The sequence below is a fragment of the Ranitomeya variabilis genome, chromosome 3 (assembly GCF_051348905.1).
Source record: "Ranitomeya variabilis isolate aRanVar5 chromosome 3, aRanVar5.hap1, whole genome shotgun sequence".
Lineage (NCBI taxonomy): Eukaryota > Metazoa > Chordata > Amphibia > Anura > Dendrobatidae > Ranitomeya > Ranitomeya variabilis.
Genome location: NC_135234.1, coordinates 243,294,740 through 243,314,994, shown reverse-complemented (window position 1 = coordinate 243,314,994; position 20,255 = coordinate 243,294,740). Strand labels below are relative to the sequence as shown.

At 44.1% G+C, this 20,255-nt stretch overlaps 1 protein-coding gene across 1 annotated transcript in view; it reads left to right on the top strand.

Moving 5' to 3' along the window:
* The window catches only part of LOC143818125 (tetraspanin-18-like), a 141,390-nt gene extending 123,851 nt beyond the window's left edge, over positions 1–17,539 (top strand). Inside the window, exon 7 of the mRNA XM_077299539.1 lies at positions 16,152–17,539. Within this exon, the coding sequence (XP_077155654.1) occupies positions 16,152–16,199 (48 nt within the window). The 3' untranslated portion in view covers positions 16,200–17,539. The remainder of the gene's footprint in view (positions 1–16,151) is intronic.
* Positions 17,540–20,255: the final 2,716 nt, after the last annotated feature.

Here is a 20,255-nt window from a genome sequence, read left to right as displayed (position 1 = left end):
AGACGATGACGCTGACTCAACACCTCGAGCCTTAGGTGCTATTTTGCTTTTCCCACTACCACCAGATGCTCCACCACCAACACCACCACCATCATTACCAGCTGGCAACGACCACCCATGGCCTCTTCCACCAGACTTCCTCATTTTTGGGAAAATGTAACCAAAATAACAACCGTTATATGGTACTGTAAAACAAGGTAGAAGGTGTATATAAACTTGTTGAGAATTTAAATCTCCCTTTTTTGGGGAGGAGACTGCAGAAAAACTCAGGCCCAGTGTATTTCACTACATAATGTAAGTGGCAGAACGTGGCTGGAAGATATACGACAAACAGAACTGATGTAGATTCACTTAGTGCCAACTTAAATCTCCCTTTTTTGGGGTGGAAACTGCACCCAAACTCAGGCCCAGTGTATTACACTACACAATGTAAGTGGCAGAACGTGGCTGGAAGATATACGACAAACAGAACTGACGTAGATCCACTTAGTGCCAATTTAAATCTCCCTTTTTTGGGGGGGAGACTGCACCCAAACTCAGGCCCAGTGGATTACACTACACAATGTAAGAGGCAGAACATGGCTGGAAGATATACGACAAACAGAACTGACGTAGATCTACTTAGTGCCGATTTAAATGTCCCTTTTTTTGGGGGAAACTGCACTCAAACTCAGGCCCACTGTATTACACTACACAATGTAAGTGGCAGAATGTGGCTGGAAGATATACGACAAACAGAACTGACGTAGATCCACTTAGTGCCAATTTAAATCTCCCTTTTTTGGGGGGGAGACTGCACCCAAACTCAGGCCTAGTGTATTACACTACACAATGTAAGTGGCAGAACGTGGCTGGAAGATATATGACAAACAGAACTGACGTAGATCCACTTAGTGCCAATTTAAATCTCCCTTTTTTGGGGGGGAGACTGCACCCAAACTCAGGCCCTGTGTATTACACTACACAATGTAAGTGACAGAACGTGGCTGGAAGATATACGACAAACAGAACTGACGTAGATCCACTTAGTGCCAATTTAAATCTCCCTTTTTTGGGGGGGAGACTGCAGAAAAACTCAGGCCCAGTGTATTTCACTACACAATGTAAGTGGCAGAACGTGGCTGGAAGATATACGGCAAACAGAACTGACGTAGATCCACTTAGTGCCAATTTAAATCTCCCTTTTTTTGGGGGGGAGACTGCACCCAAACACAGGCCCAGTGTATTACACTACACAATGTAAGTGGCAGAACGTGGCTGGAGGATATACGACAAACAGAACTGATGTAGATCCACTTAGTGCCAATTAAAATCTCCCTTTTTTGGGGGGGAGACTGCACCCAAACTCAGGCCGAGTGTATTACACTACACAATGTAAGTGGCAGAACGTGGCTGGAAGATATATAAAAAAATACAAGGACTGTAGTACAATTTCATTCTCCCTACAATGATCTCAGGACAAGTATGGCAGCTAGAAATAAAAAGGACTGCTGCACACAAAAGTGTGGACAAATAAACAAGATAACTGTGCAGAAAGGAGCAACAGGATTTTTGCTTTTAAAAAAGCAGTTGGTTTGCACAGCGGCGTACAAACAGCAATGCAGCTATCAGGGAGCCTTATAAGGCAGCCTAATAAGCTACAGAGCTGATGCACAGAAATCTTGCCTCCACTGTCCCTGCAAAGAAAAGGTGGTGTTGGACAGTGGAAATCGCTACAGCACAAGCGGTTTGGGGGTTAATTTTCCCTCCCTAACTATATACCTGCTTCTGATGCAGCTGCAGCAAACTCCCCCTATGGTACGATCGGCAGAAGTAAGATGGCGATCGGCGTGCAAGCCCCTTTATAGCCCCTGTGACGCCGCAGAAAGCAAGCCAATCACTGTCATGCCCTTCTCTAACATGGTGGGGACCGAGACCTATGTCATCATGCTGCCCACACTCTGCGTCCTCCTTCATTGGCTGAAAAATGGCGCTGAATGCGTCATATGAAACGCAACTTTGGCGCGAAGATCGCCGACCTCATGGCCGATCCCACACTGGGATCGGGCCGAGTTTCATGAAACCCGACTTTGCCGAAAGTCGGCGATTTTTGAATTTGTCCGATCCGTTTCACTCAACCCTAGTGGTGACCCAGGAAAGTTCAAAGTATACATAGGTTTTATGTCCCAAAACTTACAAACGAAAGAAACGGTATCCTCCGGATCGCAGCTGGGAAACAAAACAGTCCCTAAATGCGTCCGGTTGCCGAGAGCAACTGCACCACCGTATTACGCTGTGGGTTGCCAGGAGTTCGCTCCGCTGGGCTCTGTGTTCCCTCACACAGGTAGTGCTGTTACAGAGCTGTCTGCCAGAGCTGTCTGCTCTAAACCATACAAACTCCACACTGACACACACAAAACCCTTCCTGTAGGGTATTTTCTAAACTGGAAACTGTGGCCATGGGCCACTTGTAAGATCCGGCCTGGAGGAAACGGACCAGCACCATTTAAAAAATAAAAGCCCCTAACGGATTTTCCTGAACAGTGCCTTGGCCGAATGGCTTGACCAGGTTCATGCTTACTTTTATTTTGCCTTGTGACTCACAAGAGTTCTGCTGTGACCACAAGGCACTCCAGCGAGCTTCTGAGTGCATCCTGGGGGACACATAGCGACCCTCGCATATTACACTGCTTCACAGCAAGCACATCAGTCAGACTTTTTTTGTAGTTGATGATGAGGTTTACCCACATGTCAGGAGGAATTTTGGTCCACTCCTCTTTGCAGATCATTTCTAAATCATTAAGATTTTGAGGCTGTTGCTTGGCAACTCGGAGCTTCAACTCCCTCCATAAGTTTTTTTTATGGGATTAAGGTCTGGAGACTGGCTAGGTCACTTCATGACCTTACTGTACTTCTATTTGAGCCACTCCTTTGTTGCCTTGGCTGTATGTTTTGAGTCATTGTCTTGCTCGAAGACCCAGCCACGACCCATTTTTAATGTCCTGGCAAAGGGAAGGATGTTGTCACTCAGGATTTTACGGTATATGGCTCCATCCATTCTCCCATTGATGCAGTGAAGCAGTCCTGTGCCCTTAGCAGAAGAGAAACACCCCAAAACATAATGTTTACACCTCAATGTTTGACAGTGGGGACTGCATTTCTCTTCCTCCAAACACGGCAAGTTGAGTTAATGCCAAAGACCTGAATTTTTGTCTCAACTGACCACAGCACCTTCTCCCAATCATTCACAGAATCATCCAGGTGTTCATTGGTATACTTCAGATGGGCATGAACATGTGCCTTCTTGAGCAGGGGGACCTTGCGGGCATTGCAGTATTTTAAATCTTTAGGGCTTAATGTATTACCAATGGTTTTCTTGGTGACTGTGGCCTCAGCTGCCTTGAGATCATTACCAAGCCCCCTGTTTAGTTTTATGCTGATCTCTCACCTTCCTCATGATCAAGGATACCCCATGAGGTGAGATTTTGCATGGTGCCCCAGATCTATGTCAATTGACAGTCATTTTGTATTTCTTCCATTTTCTTACTATTGCACCAACAGTTGTCTCCTTCTCATCCAGCGTCTTACTTATGGTTTTGTAGCCCATTCCAGCTTTGTGCAGGTCTATCGTCTTGTCTCTGACATTCTTATAAACCTCATTGGTCTTGCCATGTTGTAGAGGTTAGAGTCTGACTGCTAAAGTGAGTCTGTGGACAGAAGTCTTTTATAAAGGTGACTATGTAAGACAGCTGTCTTTAATGCAGGTAACGAGTGGGATTAGGAACGTCTAACTGGTCTGTAGGAGCCAGAACTCTTAATAGTTGGTAGGGGATCAAATGCTTATTTCTCACTGCAAAATTCAAAAAAAATTATATAATTTATACAATGTGATTTTCTGGATTTTATTTTTGATATTCTGTCTCTCAATGTTAAAATTAACCTAACCTTAAAATTATAGACTGTTCATGTCTTTGTCAATGGGCAAACTTACAGAATCAGAAAGGGATCAAATATTTATTTCCTCCACTGTATATGGAGGACTATGGGACACATTATACTATGTGGAGGACTATGGGGCACATTATACTATATGGAGGACTTTGGGGAACATTATAGTATGTGAAGGACTATGGTTTGCATTATATTAAACAAGCCAAATGCTGCATGGAGTGATTGGATTGTTTATACTGGAACAAAAATCATTGTTCTCAGCAGCACATCGCCTGGTGAAAACTGCAGATGTGCTGCTGATAACATTATATTGTATGTGGACAGATTTATCTACTAGTGATTGTTCTGTGCCCATCATTCTTCCTCAGCCAGTGTAAAGAAGCTGGGAAACAAGCGTCGAACGGCTTCAATATTGTCGATCGCGCTCGTTTAACTGTCTGAACTCAGCGCACGTAACTACAACCAAAATGTTTGGGTGATGGTGCAATATGTGAGCCTTTGGGGCCCCAGTTTAAACTTGAGCCCAGGGCCTCACTTTGTCTGAAACTGGCCCTGGTTCTGTACACACCTAAAAATATGGATACCAGCAGAACAGACGGCAAATGGAGTTCAAAGTGTGTCCATCTGCCTCATTTTGGATTTGATCTGAATCATATTTTTGTGAGATTTCTGAAACCCTGATGTAAGTGTTCAGCATAGAACACAAGAATGTGATTCTAGCCATATACTGAGAGTGATCAAATCAATAAAATGTTATGTACCCAAAAGGCAATCAATAAAAACCTTAAAGGGCTTGTCTGGTCAAAACAAGTAAGTCTGCAGTCACTCTGTGTGAATACCCCAGCGCATGCACTGTGCGCTGCGGGGATTCGCTGGTTTCAGAACTGATACCGGAGGGTATGTACAGTATATGTTATACATACCCCCGGTCAGTGGGCGTGGTTTTGCGCCATACACTTGTATTGAGCTGGGCCGCACCCAGTCTAGTGACACAGCCATCTAGTAGTCGTGGCTGACTAGAGGGCGCAGCTTCTCTCCATTAAAGTGTATGTAGAGCGAGGCTGAACCCACTGGCTGGAATTATGTATAACTCTTACATACCCTCTGGTCCCGGGTCAGAAACTAGCAACTCACCGCAGTGAACACTGCATGCGCGGGGAGGGATTTAAAAGTGTTATCGCCACATCTGTAATGACTCAAGCTTTAAAACCGTACCATAACTCATACTATGATAGCCATTAAACAAATAATATAAAATCTCCCTAAAAATGTTAAAAAAAGAAAAAATAAGTATAGAAAAAAAAAACGGAATCACTAAAACTGTAATCTTGTCCTGCAAAGAATGCGACCCATGCAATGAATAAACAGGAAAAAGATATTTGTGTGACATATTTTCTGTAGCTTTGGGCTAGTAGGTTGAGAGTTTTAGGTGGCTGAACAAATAAAGGTGTGGTTGATACAATTAAAAGGGCGCTATGAAAAACATTAGCTGTTTTGGTGGCAGAGGAGGTGGACTGTAGAGAACACTGACTCAAATTGGTGATATCCCTGAGAGAGGTGACATCAACCTGCTGTGACTGAGATGAGTGCTGTGGCACATATTCCATTACTACCTTCGCTTCCTCCCCACTAATATGCTTGCCAGAAGCACATGAGGGCAGCTGTGACCTGTTTTAGATATTATTACTGCCAGGATGTCTGATGCCAACAAATATACTTTTTAGTAAGAAATAGTGCTATATACACTCACCGGCCACTTTATTAGGTACACCATGCCAGTAACGGGTTGGACCCCCTTTTGCCTTCAGAACTGCCTCAATTCTTCGTGGCATAGATTCAACAAGGTGCTGGAAGCATTCCTCAGAGATTTTGGTCCATATTGACATGATGGCATCATACAGTTGCCGCAGATTTGTCGGCTGCACATCCCAAAGATGCTCCATACAAGGCAGGATGGATCCATGCTTTCATGTTGTTTAACGCCAAATTCTGACCCTACCATCCGAATGTCGCAGCAGAAATCGAGACTCATCAGACCAAGCAACGTTTTTCCAATCTTCTACTGTCCAATTTCGATGAGCTTGTACAAATTGTAGCCTCAGTTTCCTGTTCTTAGCTGAAAGGAGTGGTACACGGTGTGGTCTTCTGCTGCTGTAGCCCATCTGCCTCAAAGTTCCACGCACTGTGCGTTCAGAGATGCTCTTAGGCCTACCTTGGTTGTAACGGGTGGCGATTTGAGTCACTGTTGCCTTTCTATCAGCTCGAACCAGTCTGCCCATTCTCCTCTGACCTCTGGCATCAACAAGGCATTTCCGCCCACAGAACTGCCGCTCACTGGATTTTTTTTCTTTTTCGGACCATTCTCTGTAAACCCTAGAGATGGTTGTGCGTGAAAATCCCAGTAGATCAGCAGTTTCTGAAATACTCAGACCAGCCCTTCTGGCACCAACAACCATGCCACGTTCAAAGGCACTCAAATCACCTTTCTTCCCCATACTGATGCTCGGTTTGAACTGCAGGAGATTGTCTTGACCATGTCTACATGCCTAAATGCACTGAGTTGCCGCCATGTGATTGGCTGATTAGAAATTAAGTGTTAACAAGAAGTTGGACAGGTGTACCTAATAAAGTGGCCAGTGAGTGTATAGCTATGTAATGGGGGACAAAAAAGGAATGCTATGTAATAATGTAATAAGGGACAGCGCTATATATAACAACAGCTGAAGCTATACAATATGAGACAGATCACTCAGAGCGTTGTTTAACAGCCTATTTAAACCGTAAACGACTGACAATCCGGCTTGCCGACTAAAAGTCTATTAGTGCGCCATGTCGGTCCGTGTAAACATACCTCTATACAGTACCCATATACAAAGCCCCTATACAAAATAAATATTAACATTTAGTAACTTACCGCTGGTGTCTCATCTGATTGCAGCCTTTTTGTTTTTCACCTTGTAAAACCATGTTGACATCCTAACAGCAGGACCCAGAAATCAACAGCACTGTGCCGTTGGATACAGACGTGCAGCCACTATTAATATATACTTAGCCATTATGCAACCCACCCTTACAAATGTAAATTAATAATTCATCACTGTGCCCCACCCTCCACCTGTTTACTATTAGCCACTTTTCCTTGACCATTAAATATTGTAGGAAAGCTGGGAAGGACAGGGTTAAATGCCAGCTCTGCAGGGTTGGATTAGAGGCACCTGTCTGCTTTTGTGTAGAACAGAGCAAGCAGAGTGTGGATTGTGCTGGGAGCTGCAGAGGATCCTTTCCTGATGACCAAACTGAGCCAGGCGTGTGCCAGAATAGCCGCATGGGTGAGAGACCAAAGTCTATGTGTGTGGGAGGAAGGAAAGTCCTCTAGTGTTGGAAGCCTCAGCCACAAGCTGAGAGGGAAAGGACTGTGTTTTGAACTGGCGAGCCTACCGTGATACCACTTGTCTGCTGGTACACAAGCTGTTTATTTTCCTGTCATAACTTTGTGCCCGGAAGAGGCGATTTTATATTTGTATCCACTGGAGTCTTTTGAAAGTAATATTGTAAGCAGGTTGCAAGATGCAGTGACAAACGGGAGGCAGTGCAAGGGTTAAAAAATTTAATTAACAATAAAGGTACTTCTCGCAGGGAGATACCGTATATGATCGAGTATAAGCCGAGATTTTCAGACCCAATTTTTGGGCTGAAAGTGCCCCTCTTGGCTTATACTCGAGTCATGGTCGGCAGCAGGTGAGGGGGAGAGAGGCTGTCACATACTCACCTACTCCTGGCGTTCCTGACGTGGTCCCCGCATGTCCAACGGTCTTCAGGTGCCGCAGCTCTTCCTCTGTTCAGCGGTCACATGGTACCGCTCATTAAAGTAATGAATATGGACTCCACCCCCATAGGGGTGGAGCCGCATATTCATTCCTTGTAATGAGCGGTACTAGTGACCGCTGACAGAGTTAGAAGCTGCCGTGCCCGGAGACCATCTGTGCGGGAGAAGGAGCCAGGGACCGCGCCGGAGCAGGTAAGTATTTCATATTTACCTTCCCTCGTTCCACCCGCCGGGCGCCGCTCTGTCTTCCCGTCCTCTTGCTGTGACTGTTCAGGTCAGAGGGCGCGATGACGTACTAGTGTGCGCGCCACCCTCTGCCTAAACAGTCAGTGCGGAGAGACGGGACGCCGAGGAGCAGCGGGCAGCAACGAGAGGTGAGTATGTCACTTTTTTTTTATTACAGCAGCAGCAGCATTAAATGTGGCACAGTTTTATTTGGAGCATCTATGGGGCAATAATGAATTGTATGGAGCATCTATGGGGCAATAATGAATTGTATGGCACATTATATGGAGCATCTATGGGGCAATAATGAATTGTATGGAGCATCTATGGGGCAATAATTAATTCTATGGAGCATCTATGGGGCAATAATGAATTGTATGGAGCATCTATGGGGCAATAATGAATTGTATGGAGCATCTATGGGGCAATAATGAATTGTATGGAGCATCTATGGGGCAATAATGAATTGTATGGCGCATTTATATATCTATTTTTATTTTTGAAATTTACCGGTAGCTGCTGCATTTCCTACCCTAGGCTTATACTCGAGTCAATAAGTTTTCCCAGTTTTTTGTGGCAAAATTAGGGGGGTCGGCTTATACTCGGGTCAGCTTATACTCGAGTATATACGGTAAACAGTAAAACTGGGAAAGAAAAAAGGTGAAAAAATATAAACAGTTCATTCAGTAAACTTATCGTGTCTATAGTTTCCTCAGCTGCAAATGTTCTGATGAGGGTAGTAGTCCTTGTAGCTGTCGACAAAATGTCCTCAAGGGGGGTGCAAGGTTAACAATCCGTCTTCTGTCGGCAGCGGTCAGTCTCCGGTACCTTCCGTTGAGCCCTTAGTCCATAAGTTGATGCAGCCAACGCAACAATAGCTGCAGCCATCCGGGGTTAAATGACGGTTGTGGTACGCTGTCCGGCAGTACAGCCCGCAGGGTACTGTCCTGTAACTGGCCCTGGGCTGTCCAAACATGCACCGACTTCATTGTCACTGGGCGCTTGCGGTGCCTCTCACTTTAGCTGTCTCATTGATGGCATCGGGAGCTATCTGCTGAGGTCGCAGCGCCAGCGCTTCGGGTGCGGAGCACTCTGCCCATCTTGCTGCTCGCACGCTGATGGCGGGAACCTCTCTCTCCTGTCGTGTGCTTTTTCCCCAGCTTCCAGCTGGGTTTCCTGTTTAAACCCGACCTCACTGCCCGGGTCATGGGGCCTCTGCAGTCCCCTATTCCTTCCCCCTGGGAAACATGGGACGCAGCCTCGACAGTTCCAGACCCGGCTCAGTGCAGGTACCCACAGCCCAGTCTATCTCCTTACAATAAAACTTCAGATGTTTGGACAGAGGCGCATTGCCTGTATGTACACTACCAACTATCAGAGAGAGTGAATCCCTACAATATATAAATGAATTAGCCACTGTACTCTCTTCCCCAATTCATCACCAGTCACCCTCCTGCATCCTCAACGCCCTACCACTGTACGCCTCCCACTCCCCCAATTCATTATATTTACATGCCCCTCCAATTCATTATATTTACATGCTCCAATCCCCCAATTCATTATGTCATATCCTCTCTTCCTCCACCCTCAATTCATAATAATTTCCTCACTCCGACCCCACCCTTAATTCATTATAATGTCCTTTCTCCTACCCCAATTGCATTCATTTTATTGAAACAAAAAATTAAAAAATGTATACTTTCATCCCTATATGAGCTCTACTTCTTCTTTTAGCTGACTAAGAGATGCTGACGTGATGACATCATTGCATCGGTGACGGCTGAGGTTTTTCACAGAAAAGGCGATGGGAGCTCCACTGGAGCTGTGCTACCATTCTATGTTGCTGGCAATGGAAGACCAGAGAAATGTGCCATCAATGGTGGAGCGCAAAACATTATAATGAGGGCAATCTGGCCATAGGCCCCCACCAAAGTCTTGTGACTTGTTCGGGAGCCCAGACTGCCCTCATTATAATCTGCCTATGGGGACATGGCTTCCAAATGCAGCAAAGGCTCACATTATAGTTGTAACATAATTACATAGTTACCATTACATAGGCTGAAAAAAGACCTAGGTCTATCAAGTTCAACCTTTCTCTGCCAATTGTACATTTTTTGTCCCTAAATATCTATAACTTACAATGTAATGTATACTGAAGAAATCATCCAGCAAAGTATGATGTCTCCCACAGCCCTCTATACACAGTTTAATGTCCCCCACATCTCTTTATACAGTATCGGGACCCCCACAGCCTCCCATATTTATCATGATGGTGACCCCATCCCAACATACAGTTTGATATCCCCCACACCACCATGTGGTATGACATCACGTATACCCAGCTATACAAAATTACACTCTACCATTCAACTCCAAATAATTAAAGAAAAAAAGTAAAAACAAAAAGCTTATATTTTCTTAATATTCGTTTACCGTCCACTGCAGCCTTCGTCCCTCTTCAGCCTTTTTAGCAGTGGGCCAGTCAGATGGCATTATGCAGTGATGTCTTCTCACCACCTGACGCCCATTGTGTAGTGCTGGTCTCCAACATGCAGCAGGCAAGAAGCAAGCTGTTGCTTGCAGGGGAAAATGTAGGGAGCTGGTTAAAGCACCTCTGCTCTTGTCCCGGCTTTCACTTATTCAATTGTAGTCATGTTTTAAAGACATAAATACAATCGAATGCAGTGAAAGAACTACAGCCTCAGTCAGAGAGAGCAGTGAACACTATTAGTGACTCACTGACACTGCTAGTCTCTGTCCTCCCATTGTCTCTGTGCTGAATGCTGGAATCCGAAGGAAGGACAATTAGTCATTTTTTGTGAGAATGCACCTCCTAAGAATGTAAGAGGTAGTGCCTTAGGCATTGTCCTGGACCTGTGTACTGCTGTCTACTCTGTACAGGGTAAATAAATGAGATACTGCTCCCAAAAAAATTGAGATAATTTTTCAATGGATTATTAAAAAGCCAGTGCTTTTTCTCTTTCCAAGCAGCAAACTATATCACTGCTCTCAAAATATGGATAATTTTTGGAAGGCTTGTTAAAAAGCTATAGCTTTTTCACTTAAAGGGAATCTTTCTGCATGATTTCACTAATCAATGTATTTACAGTATATGCTCATGTAGCTCTTGCAAATACATGTCCAGAAATTAATTTACATAGTGCACCCATTCCTCCATTATTGAGAAATCAGTATTTGCATTGATATGCAAATGAGGCTGAGGAGCATTTATAGATCTGAAGAATCTGTCGCTCCAGCTCTATTCCTCACTCAGTGGTGCAACCTCTTGCTGGACTACCAGACTCTGTATTGTGTGACTTCAGGCAATAGAGCAGCCAGTCAAGCAATAGGAGGCAGCACTGGGCAAAAAATACAATAAAACTGAGCTTCAGATTTATTATAACTCTTCTTTTTTATTTGCACATCAATTTAAACACCGATTTCTCAGTAAAGGAGGAACAAACTGGCCATGTAAGGGTGCATTTACATGGACTGACAAGTGGCACAATACAACCAGAACATGTCATTTGAATGTGAGTCGCCTCCAGGGCAGTGAGGTACTCGGTACCGGGTCCGCTCGCAAGGAGGATGTCACGGTGGCTGCGACCAGGTCCATGGCCCTGGGCCTCAACGTTAAAGGGGAACGGTCTTTATAGGGGAAAATGTTCAAAGTTTGTTGTGACGCCACCTGTGGAGTTCAGTCAGTAGTGGGACCGACGCTGCTTTAAAGGGGTTCCCTGGGTGATGATGAGGCAGCACGGGTGTTACACTTCCCATAGGTAAAGCGGGATCCCTAAGGGTCCTATAGTGTGTGGCAAGGTGGTGAATGCCGACGAATAAGTGGAGGAGACAAGTTGTAAGTCTTCACCTGGTTTACTGTAGGTTGCTGGTCACAGTCCAGGGTACCAGGCATGGATGGTGGTGTTCCGGACAGCTCAGAGGCAACAGAGGGTTCCCTTCTCCAGTAGATGTCCGTGAGCCTTTCCAACTAGTGCCATTAAAGGTGAGGTCCCTGCTGCCTGAAGCTTCCTACAGGGTCCTCCAGTTTCCCCCTGTCCTGGGACAGGTACCTGCATGACGGACCTTGAGCCTTTTTACAGGGACTCTCTCATGCCCCGGGCTCCTCATGTGCTTCTGCGTCTCAGGTGTGGTGCGGGCAGGTGACGTGTAGTGTCATGCCCTCCGGTTCTGCTCTGTGTCCTAGAGTCCCACAAAAGCCTCGGGCTCCCAGTTCCCGGCTACTGCGCATCAGCTCTGAGGGTGCCCAGCCACAGTTCTCCTCTGAGCTCTGTTTCTCTCCTGTGCTCCTTCCCTTCCAGCTGCTCCACATTCAACAACCCTTTGGGTTCTCTCGCTCCTTCCAGAGGCTGCAGCTCTCTTGTGACTGCCAGGCCTCTCTGTCTGCACTCAGTTCCAGACTTCCTTCTGCTTTTGTGTCTCTCCCAGACTAAACTAGCTCCTCCCTTAGGTCAGGATACATGAAGCCTAGAGAAGCTCCCCTGAATCCGGGTGCTGAGCTCCCCCTCCTGGCCTGGATTCAGAATGTGTTGCATGTGTGTGCCTTACCTGGTGAAGGGAACTCCATTGCCTCTGAGCATGACATTACCCTCCCCGAAGGAAAAGCAACATCACTGCAGCAACCGGCCACCTGGGGTGCTGCAAATGCCTGTTTAAACAGGCTTTACAAAGCAAGCGATACACACTATGCAACTTATAATAGTGAGCAATGGCTGCAATGGATATTAGCAGTGCAAGCCCTGTGTACACAGTGCCATGCACCACCAAGATTAATGATCTTTTCTGCTGCACAAAAGATAATTTCACCCAACAAATGAGCGTTTTGCTAATTTGTCTGGTGATTGGGAGCCTGTTTACTAGTGTTGAGCATTCCGATACCGCAAGTATCGGGTATCGGCCGATATTTGCGGTATCGGAATTCCGATACCGAGATCCGATACTTTTGTGGTATCGGGAATCGGTATCGGAACCATATTAATGTGTAAAATAAAGAATTAAAATAATAAATATGGATATACTCACCTCTCCGGAGGCCCCTGCACCTTACCGCTGTTAACCGGCAGCCTGCTTTGCTTAAAATGAGCGCGTTTAGGACCTTCCATGACATCACGGTTTCTGATTGGTCGCGTGCCGCTCATGTGACCGCCACGCGACCAATCACAAGCCGCGACGTCATTCTCAGGCCCTAAACTCCTCATTCTAGGAATTTAGGACCTGAGAATGATGTCGCGGCTTGTGATTGGTCGTGTGGCGGTCACATGAGCGGCACGCGACCAATCAGAAGCCGTGACATCATGGAAGGTCCTGAACGCGCTCATTTTAAGCAAAACAAGCTGCCGGTTAACAGCAGTAAGGTGCAGGGGCCTCCGGACAGGTGAGTATATCAATATTTTTTATTTTAATTCTTTATTTTACACATTAATATGGATCCCAGGGCCTGAAGGAGAGTTTCCTCTCCTTCAGACCCTGGGAACCATCAGGATACCTTCTGTTACTTGGTGTCCCATTGACTTGTATTGGTATCGGGTATCGGTATCGGCGATATCCGATACTTTTCGGGTATCGGCCAATACTATCCGATACCGATACTTTCAAGTATCGGACGGTATCGCTCAACACTACTGTTTACATAACGGTCATTCATGATTATCTTGCAGTTTAAATGCAGCCTAAAAGTATTTCTGGACTTGTCTTTAAAAGAGTTAGATGAGCATATAAAAAGAAGGTGAAATCCTGCTGACAGATTCCTGTAAACTAACAAAACTGTGGCTACTCTCCAAATAGGGATTATTTTTGGACCACCAATTGTAAAAAAGCCCTGGCTTCTTCCGTGCACAGCACCAACATCACCTCTGTATAAACATTAACACAGCAGTTATTTGACCCCAGAAATAAATAATGTTTGAACTATTTTTACATTTTAAAAAGTCTGTTAGTGCAGTCTATTATTAAACAGCCTTGATGGTTACCACCAGTTTACACATAGCCATATATGTTGAGGTCACTTTGACAATACAAAGGATGTTTTACACTTCCTGGTGAATTGATTCACTGTAAATTAATTTTCTTTGTAAAAAGCTGGAAAATTTGAGTTTAAAAAGATTCCCTCATCTCTTATGCACAACAAATAATTTGGTACAAATGTAAAGCAGCGCACAGTGTTATATAGTCCTTCATAGGAAGATATTACGGCCATAGCTCAGCTCCATTATACTTGGAAATTGCACAGAGCTGTAATAGCAGTGTGAGGCCGGTTTCACACGTCAGTGGCTCCGGTACGTGTGGTGACCGTTTCCTCACGTACCGGAGACACTGACTCACATAGACACATTAAAATAAATGTGTCTCTGCACATGTCATCATGATTTCATGGACCGTGGGAGAGCACGGATCACACGGACCCATTAAAGTCAATGGGTCCGTGTAAACATGTACCGCACACGGATGCTGTCTGTGTGCCATCCGTGTGCTGTCTGTGTGCGTTTTTCCTGTCATAGGGTTAAAATTGTAAAAATTGTTGCAATACACGGACACACGTACAGCACACGTACAGCACACAGACAGCACACGGACAGCACACAGACAGCACACGGACCTTAAAAACGTACTCACGGACGTCACACGGATCCCACACGGATAGTCTACGTGAGCACACGGAGACACGGACACGGATAACTCCGGTACCGATTTCTCTGGTACCGGAATTATCTGGACATGTGAGACTGGCCTGATTAGTAGGGTTCAGGTTAATCTGTGGTGGGGAGTGAATTGCATGTATTTTTAATTTTTTTCTACAGAAAGGTAATTACTTATAAAAGCTTCAATCAATATGATTAGTGATAAGGAACCAAACTGCTTTTTTTGTGTTTTATCACATTTTAATGTGTGTCCTAGGGATTTTTTTTTACTATTTTTGTGTGTTTCTCTAAGGCTACTTTCACACTAGCGTCGGGCTCGGCCCGTCGCGGTGTGTCGGGCCGAGGTTCCCGACGCTAGCGTTGTCTCCGCCGCACAACGGGGGCAGCGGATGCATTTTTCCAGCGCATCCGCTGCCCCATTGTGAGGTGCGGGGAAGTGCGGGGAGGTGGGGGCGGAGTTCCGGCCGCGCATGCGCGGTCGGAAAAAGAGGACCGTCGTGAGCAAAAAACGTTACATGTAGCGTTTTTTGGTCCCGACGGTCCGCCACAACACGGCGCAACCGTCGCATGACGGTTGCGACGTGTGTCAATCCGTCGCAATACGTCGCTTAATGTAAGTCTATGGGGAAAAAACGCATCCTGCAAGCACTTTTGCAGGATGCGTTTTTTCGGCAAAATGACGCATTGTGGCGGATTGCAGTTAACGCTAGTGTGAAAGTAGCCTAAGTGAGATTATATTAAACTATAGTCCCTTAAAAAAGCACCAGATTGATAAAATAATTAGCTTTGTTATCAGGCACAACTGTTCTGTCAGGTTGCAGCTAACATGGTGGTCAGGGATTAATGGCTTCATCAAGTCTGGTTATATTACACAATGGGAAGCCTTGTCTGGTTGCACAGTTGCCCTATAGTTGATGAATTATTTATTATGTAATACATGAGTAGCTTAAAGGGAACCTGTCAAATTCTACAGTCTACAGGTAATTAGCATTTGAATCCTGTGAAGTCGGCTCAATGTTGCAGCTGCTAATGGGTGAAAATGAAGTTATATTCTCCCTGAAGCTGCTCTTTTCCAGTCATTGGGCATTTCAGTGAGCCGTGGCAGTCAATACTCACCATACAGTGAGCATGTGGTAATCAGGGAAATTTGATTGACAGCTTGCCTGGAAGTGAGCAGCTGTAAGGAGAATAGAGCTTCATTTTGTCCCTGTAGCTGCATGTAAACAGCATTTTTGGATGTAACCGGTTCCCATAAAGTCAACTACAGAGGGAGCTATGCTTCTCAGTGTGGTCCTCCGTTTGTTTCAGAGAAATGGGTTAGCGGTTTACCCCTATAACCATAGTCCCCTTCTGACATTGTCCAGTTTTGCTTTGTGTAGTGTGGAAACATCTTCACAATGAATCAGTAAATGTCATTGATGGATATGAAAAACATATCAGGTAGTAAAAAAAATAAAATGCTGTTGTTTAAATCTTGTGAAATATTTAATATTTGTACCATTTCTCACCCACAGATGTTCGCTATGTTTTTTTCTCTTTGTCTGTATTACAATTTTGACTAGAAGACCTGGATTGGTAATGGAGAAAAGAATCAAGTGTGAAGATACACTGAAATGTAATTTTACAGTATGCTTTACTTATGCACAAGTCAAAAATGTAAGCTGAATTCAAAGATGCTATTTAAATGAGACAAACAGGATTTACTTACCTAAAAAGCCTGCCTTAGTACATACTTGTAGTCATTGCTTAGAATTCTATTACATCATTCCTCTGTTTTTCTTCTTGAAATTGTATGCTTAAATGGGCAACTTTTACCATTTCCCTTGTGAATGTATCTGACATTGTCTAATCAGTACTGTCTGTTTCATACTACACAAACTATAAATATTTCCTAAATAAGACCTGTCAGGAGAGCTGACAGTTCACCTGTAAACAATCAGCATAATATATTATCCCTCCCTACCTTATGCCTTTGTTCAACACAGTTCGAATATGTAATTTTCTTGATTCTGAAATCAGTAAATGTCTCAGCTCCATTATATACATACTGTAATTAATGAGTTCACTATAGAAAGGAACCTGACAGCTGATACATGCTGCCTAAACCATTGGCAGCATGTACCAGCCACTGGTTGTAGGATCTCAGCCAGGTATTTTTATTCAGCAGCTACCGGGGACTGAGACGCACCGACAAGTCTCTGAATATATTAATACAGTATATATCCTATGCACAGGATGTGTCCCATGTATTCTTGGTACAACCCCTTCACTGGGTAGCAGAAATTGCATGTACTTCAAGAATTCAAGGCACCGGGTATCTTCCTTCCACATAAAATATTTGTATTGAAACCAGTGTACACGCAGGAAAATTAGCAACGTTTCAGCCACGCAGGGCCTTTAACCCCTTAGTGACAGAGCCAATTTGGTACTTAATGACCGAGCCAATTTTTACAATTCTGACCACTGTCACTTTATGAGGTTATAACTCTGGAACGCTTTATCGGATCCCGCTGATTCTGAGATTGTTTTTTCGTGACATGTTGTACTTCAAGTTAGTGGTAACATTTCTTCGATATTACTTGCGATTATTTATGAAAAAAATGGAAATATGGCGAAAATTTTTAAAATTTTGCAATTTTCAAACTTTGTATTTTTATGCCCTTAAATCAGAGAGATATGTCACAAAAAATAGTTAATAAATAACATTTCTCACATGTCTACTTTACATCAGCACAATTTTGGAAACAATTTTTTTTTTGTTAGGGAGTTATAAGGGTTAAAAGTTGACCAGCAATTTCTCATTTTTACAACACCATGTTTTTTTTAGGGACCACATCACCTTTGAAGTGATTTTGAGGGGTCTATATGATAGAAAATAACCAAGTGTGACACCATTCTAAAAACTGCACCCCTCAAGCTGCTCAAAACCACATTCAAGAAGTTTATTAACCCTTTCCGTACTTCACAGGAACTAAAACAATGTGGAAGAAAAAAATGAACATTTTACTTTTTTTTGCAAACATTTTACTTCAGAACCATTTTTTTTAATTTTCACAAGTGTAAAAACAGAAATTTAACCACAAATTTTGTTGTGCAATTTTTCCTGAGTACGCCGATACCCCATATGTGGAGGTAAACCACTGTTTGGGCGCACCGCAGAGCTTGGAAGTGAAGGAGCACCGTTTCACTGTTTCAATGCAGAATTGGCTGGAATTGAGATCGGACGCCATGTCGCGTTTGGAGAGCCCCTAATGTGCCTAAACAGTGGAAAACCCCCACAAGTGACACCATTTTGGAAACTAGACCCCCCAAGGAACTTATCTAGATGTGTGGTGAGCACTTTGAACCCCCAAGTGCTTCACAGAAGTTTATAACGTAGAGCCGTGAAAATAAAAAATCGCATTTGTTTTCACAAAAATGATTTTTTCGCCCACAAATTCTTATTTTCACAAGGGTAACAGGAGAAATTAGACCACAAAAGTTGTTGTGCAATTTCTCCTGAGTACGTCGATACCCTATATGTGGAGGTAAACCACTGTTTGGGCGCACCGCAGAGCTTGGAAGTGAAGGAGCACCGTTTGACTTTTTCAATGCAGAATTGGCTGGAATTGAGATCGGATGCCATGTCGCGTTTGGAGAGTCCCTGATGTGCCTAAACAGTGGAAACCCCCCACAAGTGATACCATTTTGGAAACTAGACCCCTTAAGGAACTTATCTAGATGTGTGGTGAGCACTTTGAACCCCCAAGTGCTTCACAGAAGTTTATAACGTAGAGCCGTGAAAATAAAAAATCTCATTTTTTCTACAAAAATGATCTTTTTGCCCCCAAATTTTTATTTTCACAAGGGTAACAGGAGAAATTAGACCACAAAAGTTGTTATACAATTTCTCCTGAGTACGTCGATACCCCATATATGGGGGTAAACCACTGTTTGGGCGCACCGCAGAGCTTGGAAGAGAAGGAGTGTCGTTTTACTTTTTCAATGTAGAATTGGCTGGAATTGAGATCGGACGCCATGTCACGTTTGGAGAGCCGCTGATGTGCCTAAACAGTAGAGACCCCCCACATATGACACCATTTTGGAAACTAGACCCCTTAAGGAACTTATCTAGATGTGTGGTGAGCACTTTAAACCCCCAGGTGCTTCACAGAAGTTTATAACGTAGAGCCGTGAAAATAAAAAAATCGCATTTTTTCTACAAAAATGATTTTTTGCCTCCAAATTTTTATTTTACCAAGGGTAACAGGAGAAAATGGACCCCAGAAGCTGTTGTACAATTTGTCTTGAGTACGCCGACACCCCATATGTGGGGGTAAACTACTGTTTGGGCGCATGGCTGAGCTCGGAAGCAAAGGAGCGCCATTTGACTTTTCAATGCAAAATTGACTGGAATTGAGATCGGACGCCATGTCGCGTTTGGAGAGCCCCTGATGTGCCTAAACAGCAGAAACCCCCCAAAAGTGACCCCATTTTGGAAACTAGACCCCCCATGGAACTTATCTAGATGTGTAGTGAGAACTTTGAATGCCCAAGTGCATCACAGAAGTTTATAATGCAGAGTCGTGAAAATAAAAAATATATATTTTTTAACAATAAAGATTTTTTAGCCCCCAAGTTTTTATTTTCACAAGGGTAACAAGAGAAATTGGACCCCAAAAGTTGTTGTCCAATTTGTCCTGAGTATGCTGGTACCCCATATGTGGGGGTAAACCACTGTTTGGGCGCACGGCAGAGCTCGGAAGGGAAGGAGTGCCATTTTGGAATGCAGACTTTGATAGAATTGTCTGCGGGCGTTATGTTGCCTTTGCAGACCCCTAATGTACCTAAACAGTAGAAACCCCCAACAAGTGACCCCATTTTGGAAAATAGACCCCCCAAGGAACTTATCTAGATATGTGGTGAGAACTTTGAATGCCCAAGTGCTTCACAGAAGTTTATAATGCAGAGTAGTGAAAATAAAAAATATTTTTTTTCCCACAAAAAAGATTTTTTTAGCCCCCAAATTTTTATTTTCACAAGGGTAACAAGAGAAATTGGACCCCAAAAGTTGTTGTCCAATTTGTCCTGAGTATGCTGGTACCCCATATGTGGGGGTAAACCACTGTTTGGGCGCACGGCAGAGCTCGGAAGGGAAGGAGTGCCATTTTGGAATGCAGACTTTGATAGAATTGTCTGCGGGCGTTATGTTGCCTTTGCAGACCCCTAATGTACCTAAACAGTAGAAACCCCCAACAAGTGACCCCATTTTGGAAAATAGACCCCCCAAGGAACTTATCTAGATATGTGGTGAGAACTTTGAATGCCCAAGTGCTTCACAGAAGTTTATAATGCAGAGTAGTGAAAATAAAAAATATTTTTTTTCCCACAAAAAAGATTTTTTTAGCCCCCAAATTTTTATTTTCACAAGGGTAACAAGAGAAATTGGACCCCAAAAGTTGTTGTCCAATTTGTCCTGAGTATGCTGGTACCCCATATGTGGGGGTAAACCACTGTTTGGGCGCACGGCAGAGCTCGGAAGGGAAGGAGTGCCATTTTGGAATGCAGACTTTGATAGAATTGTCTGCGGGCGTTATGTTGCCTTTGCAGACCCCTAATGTACCTAAACAGTAGAAACC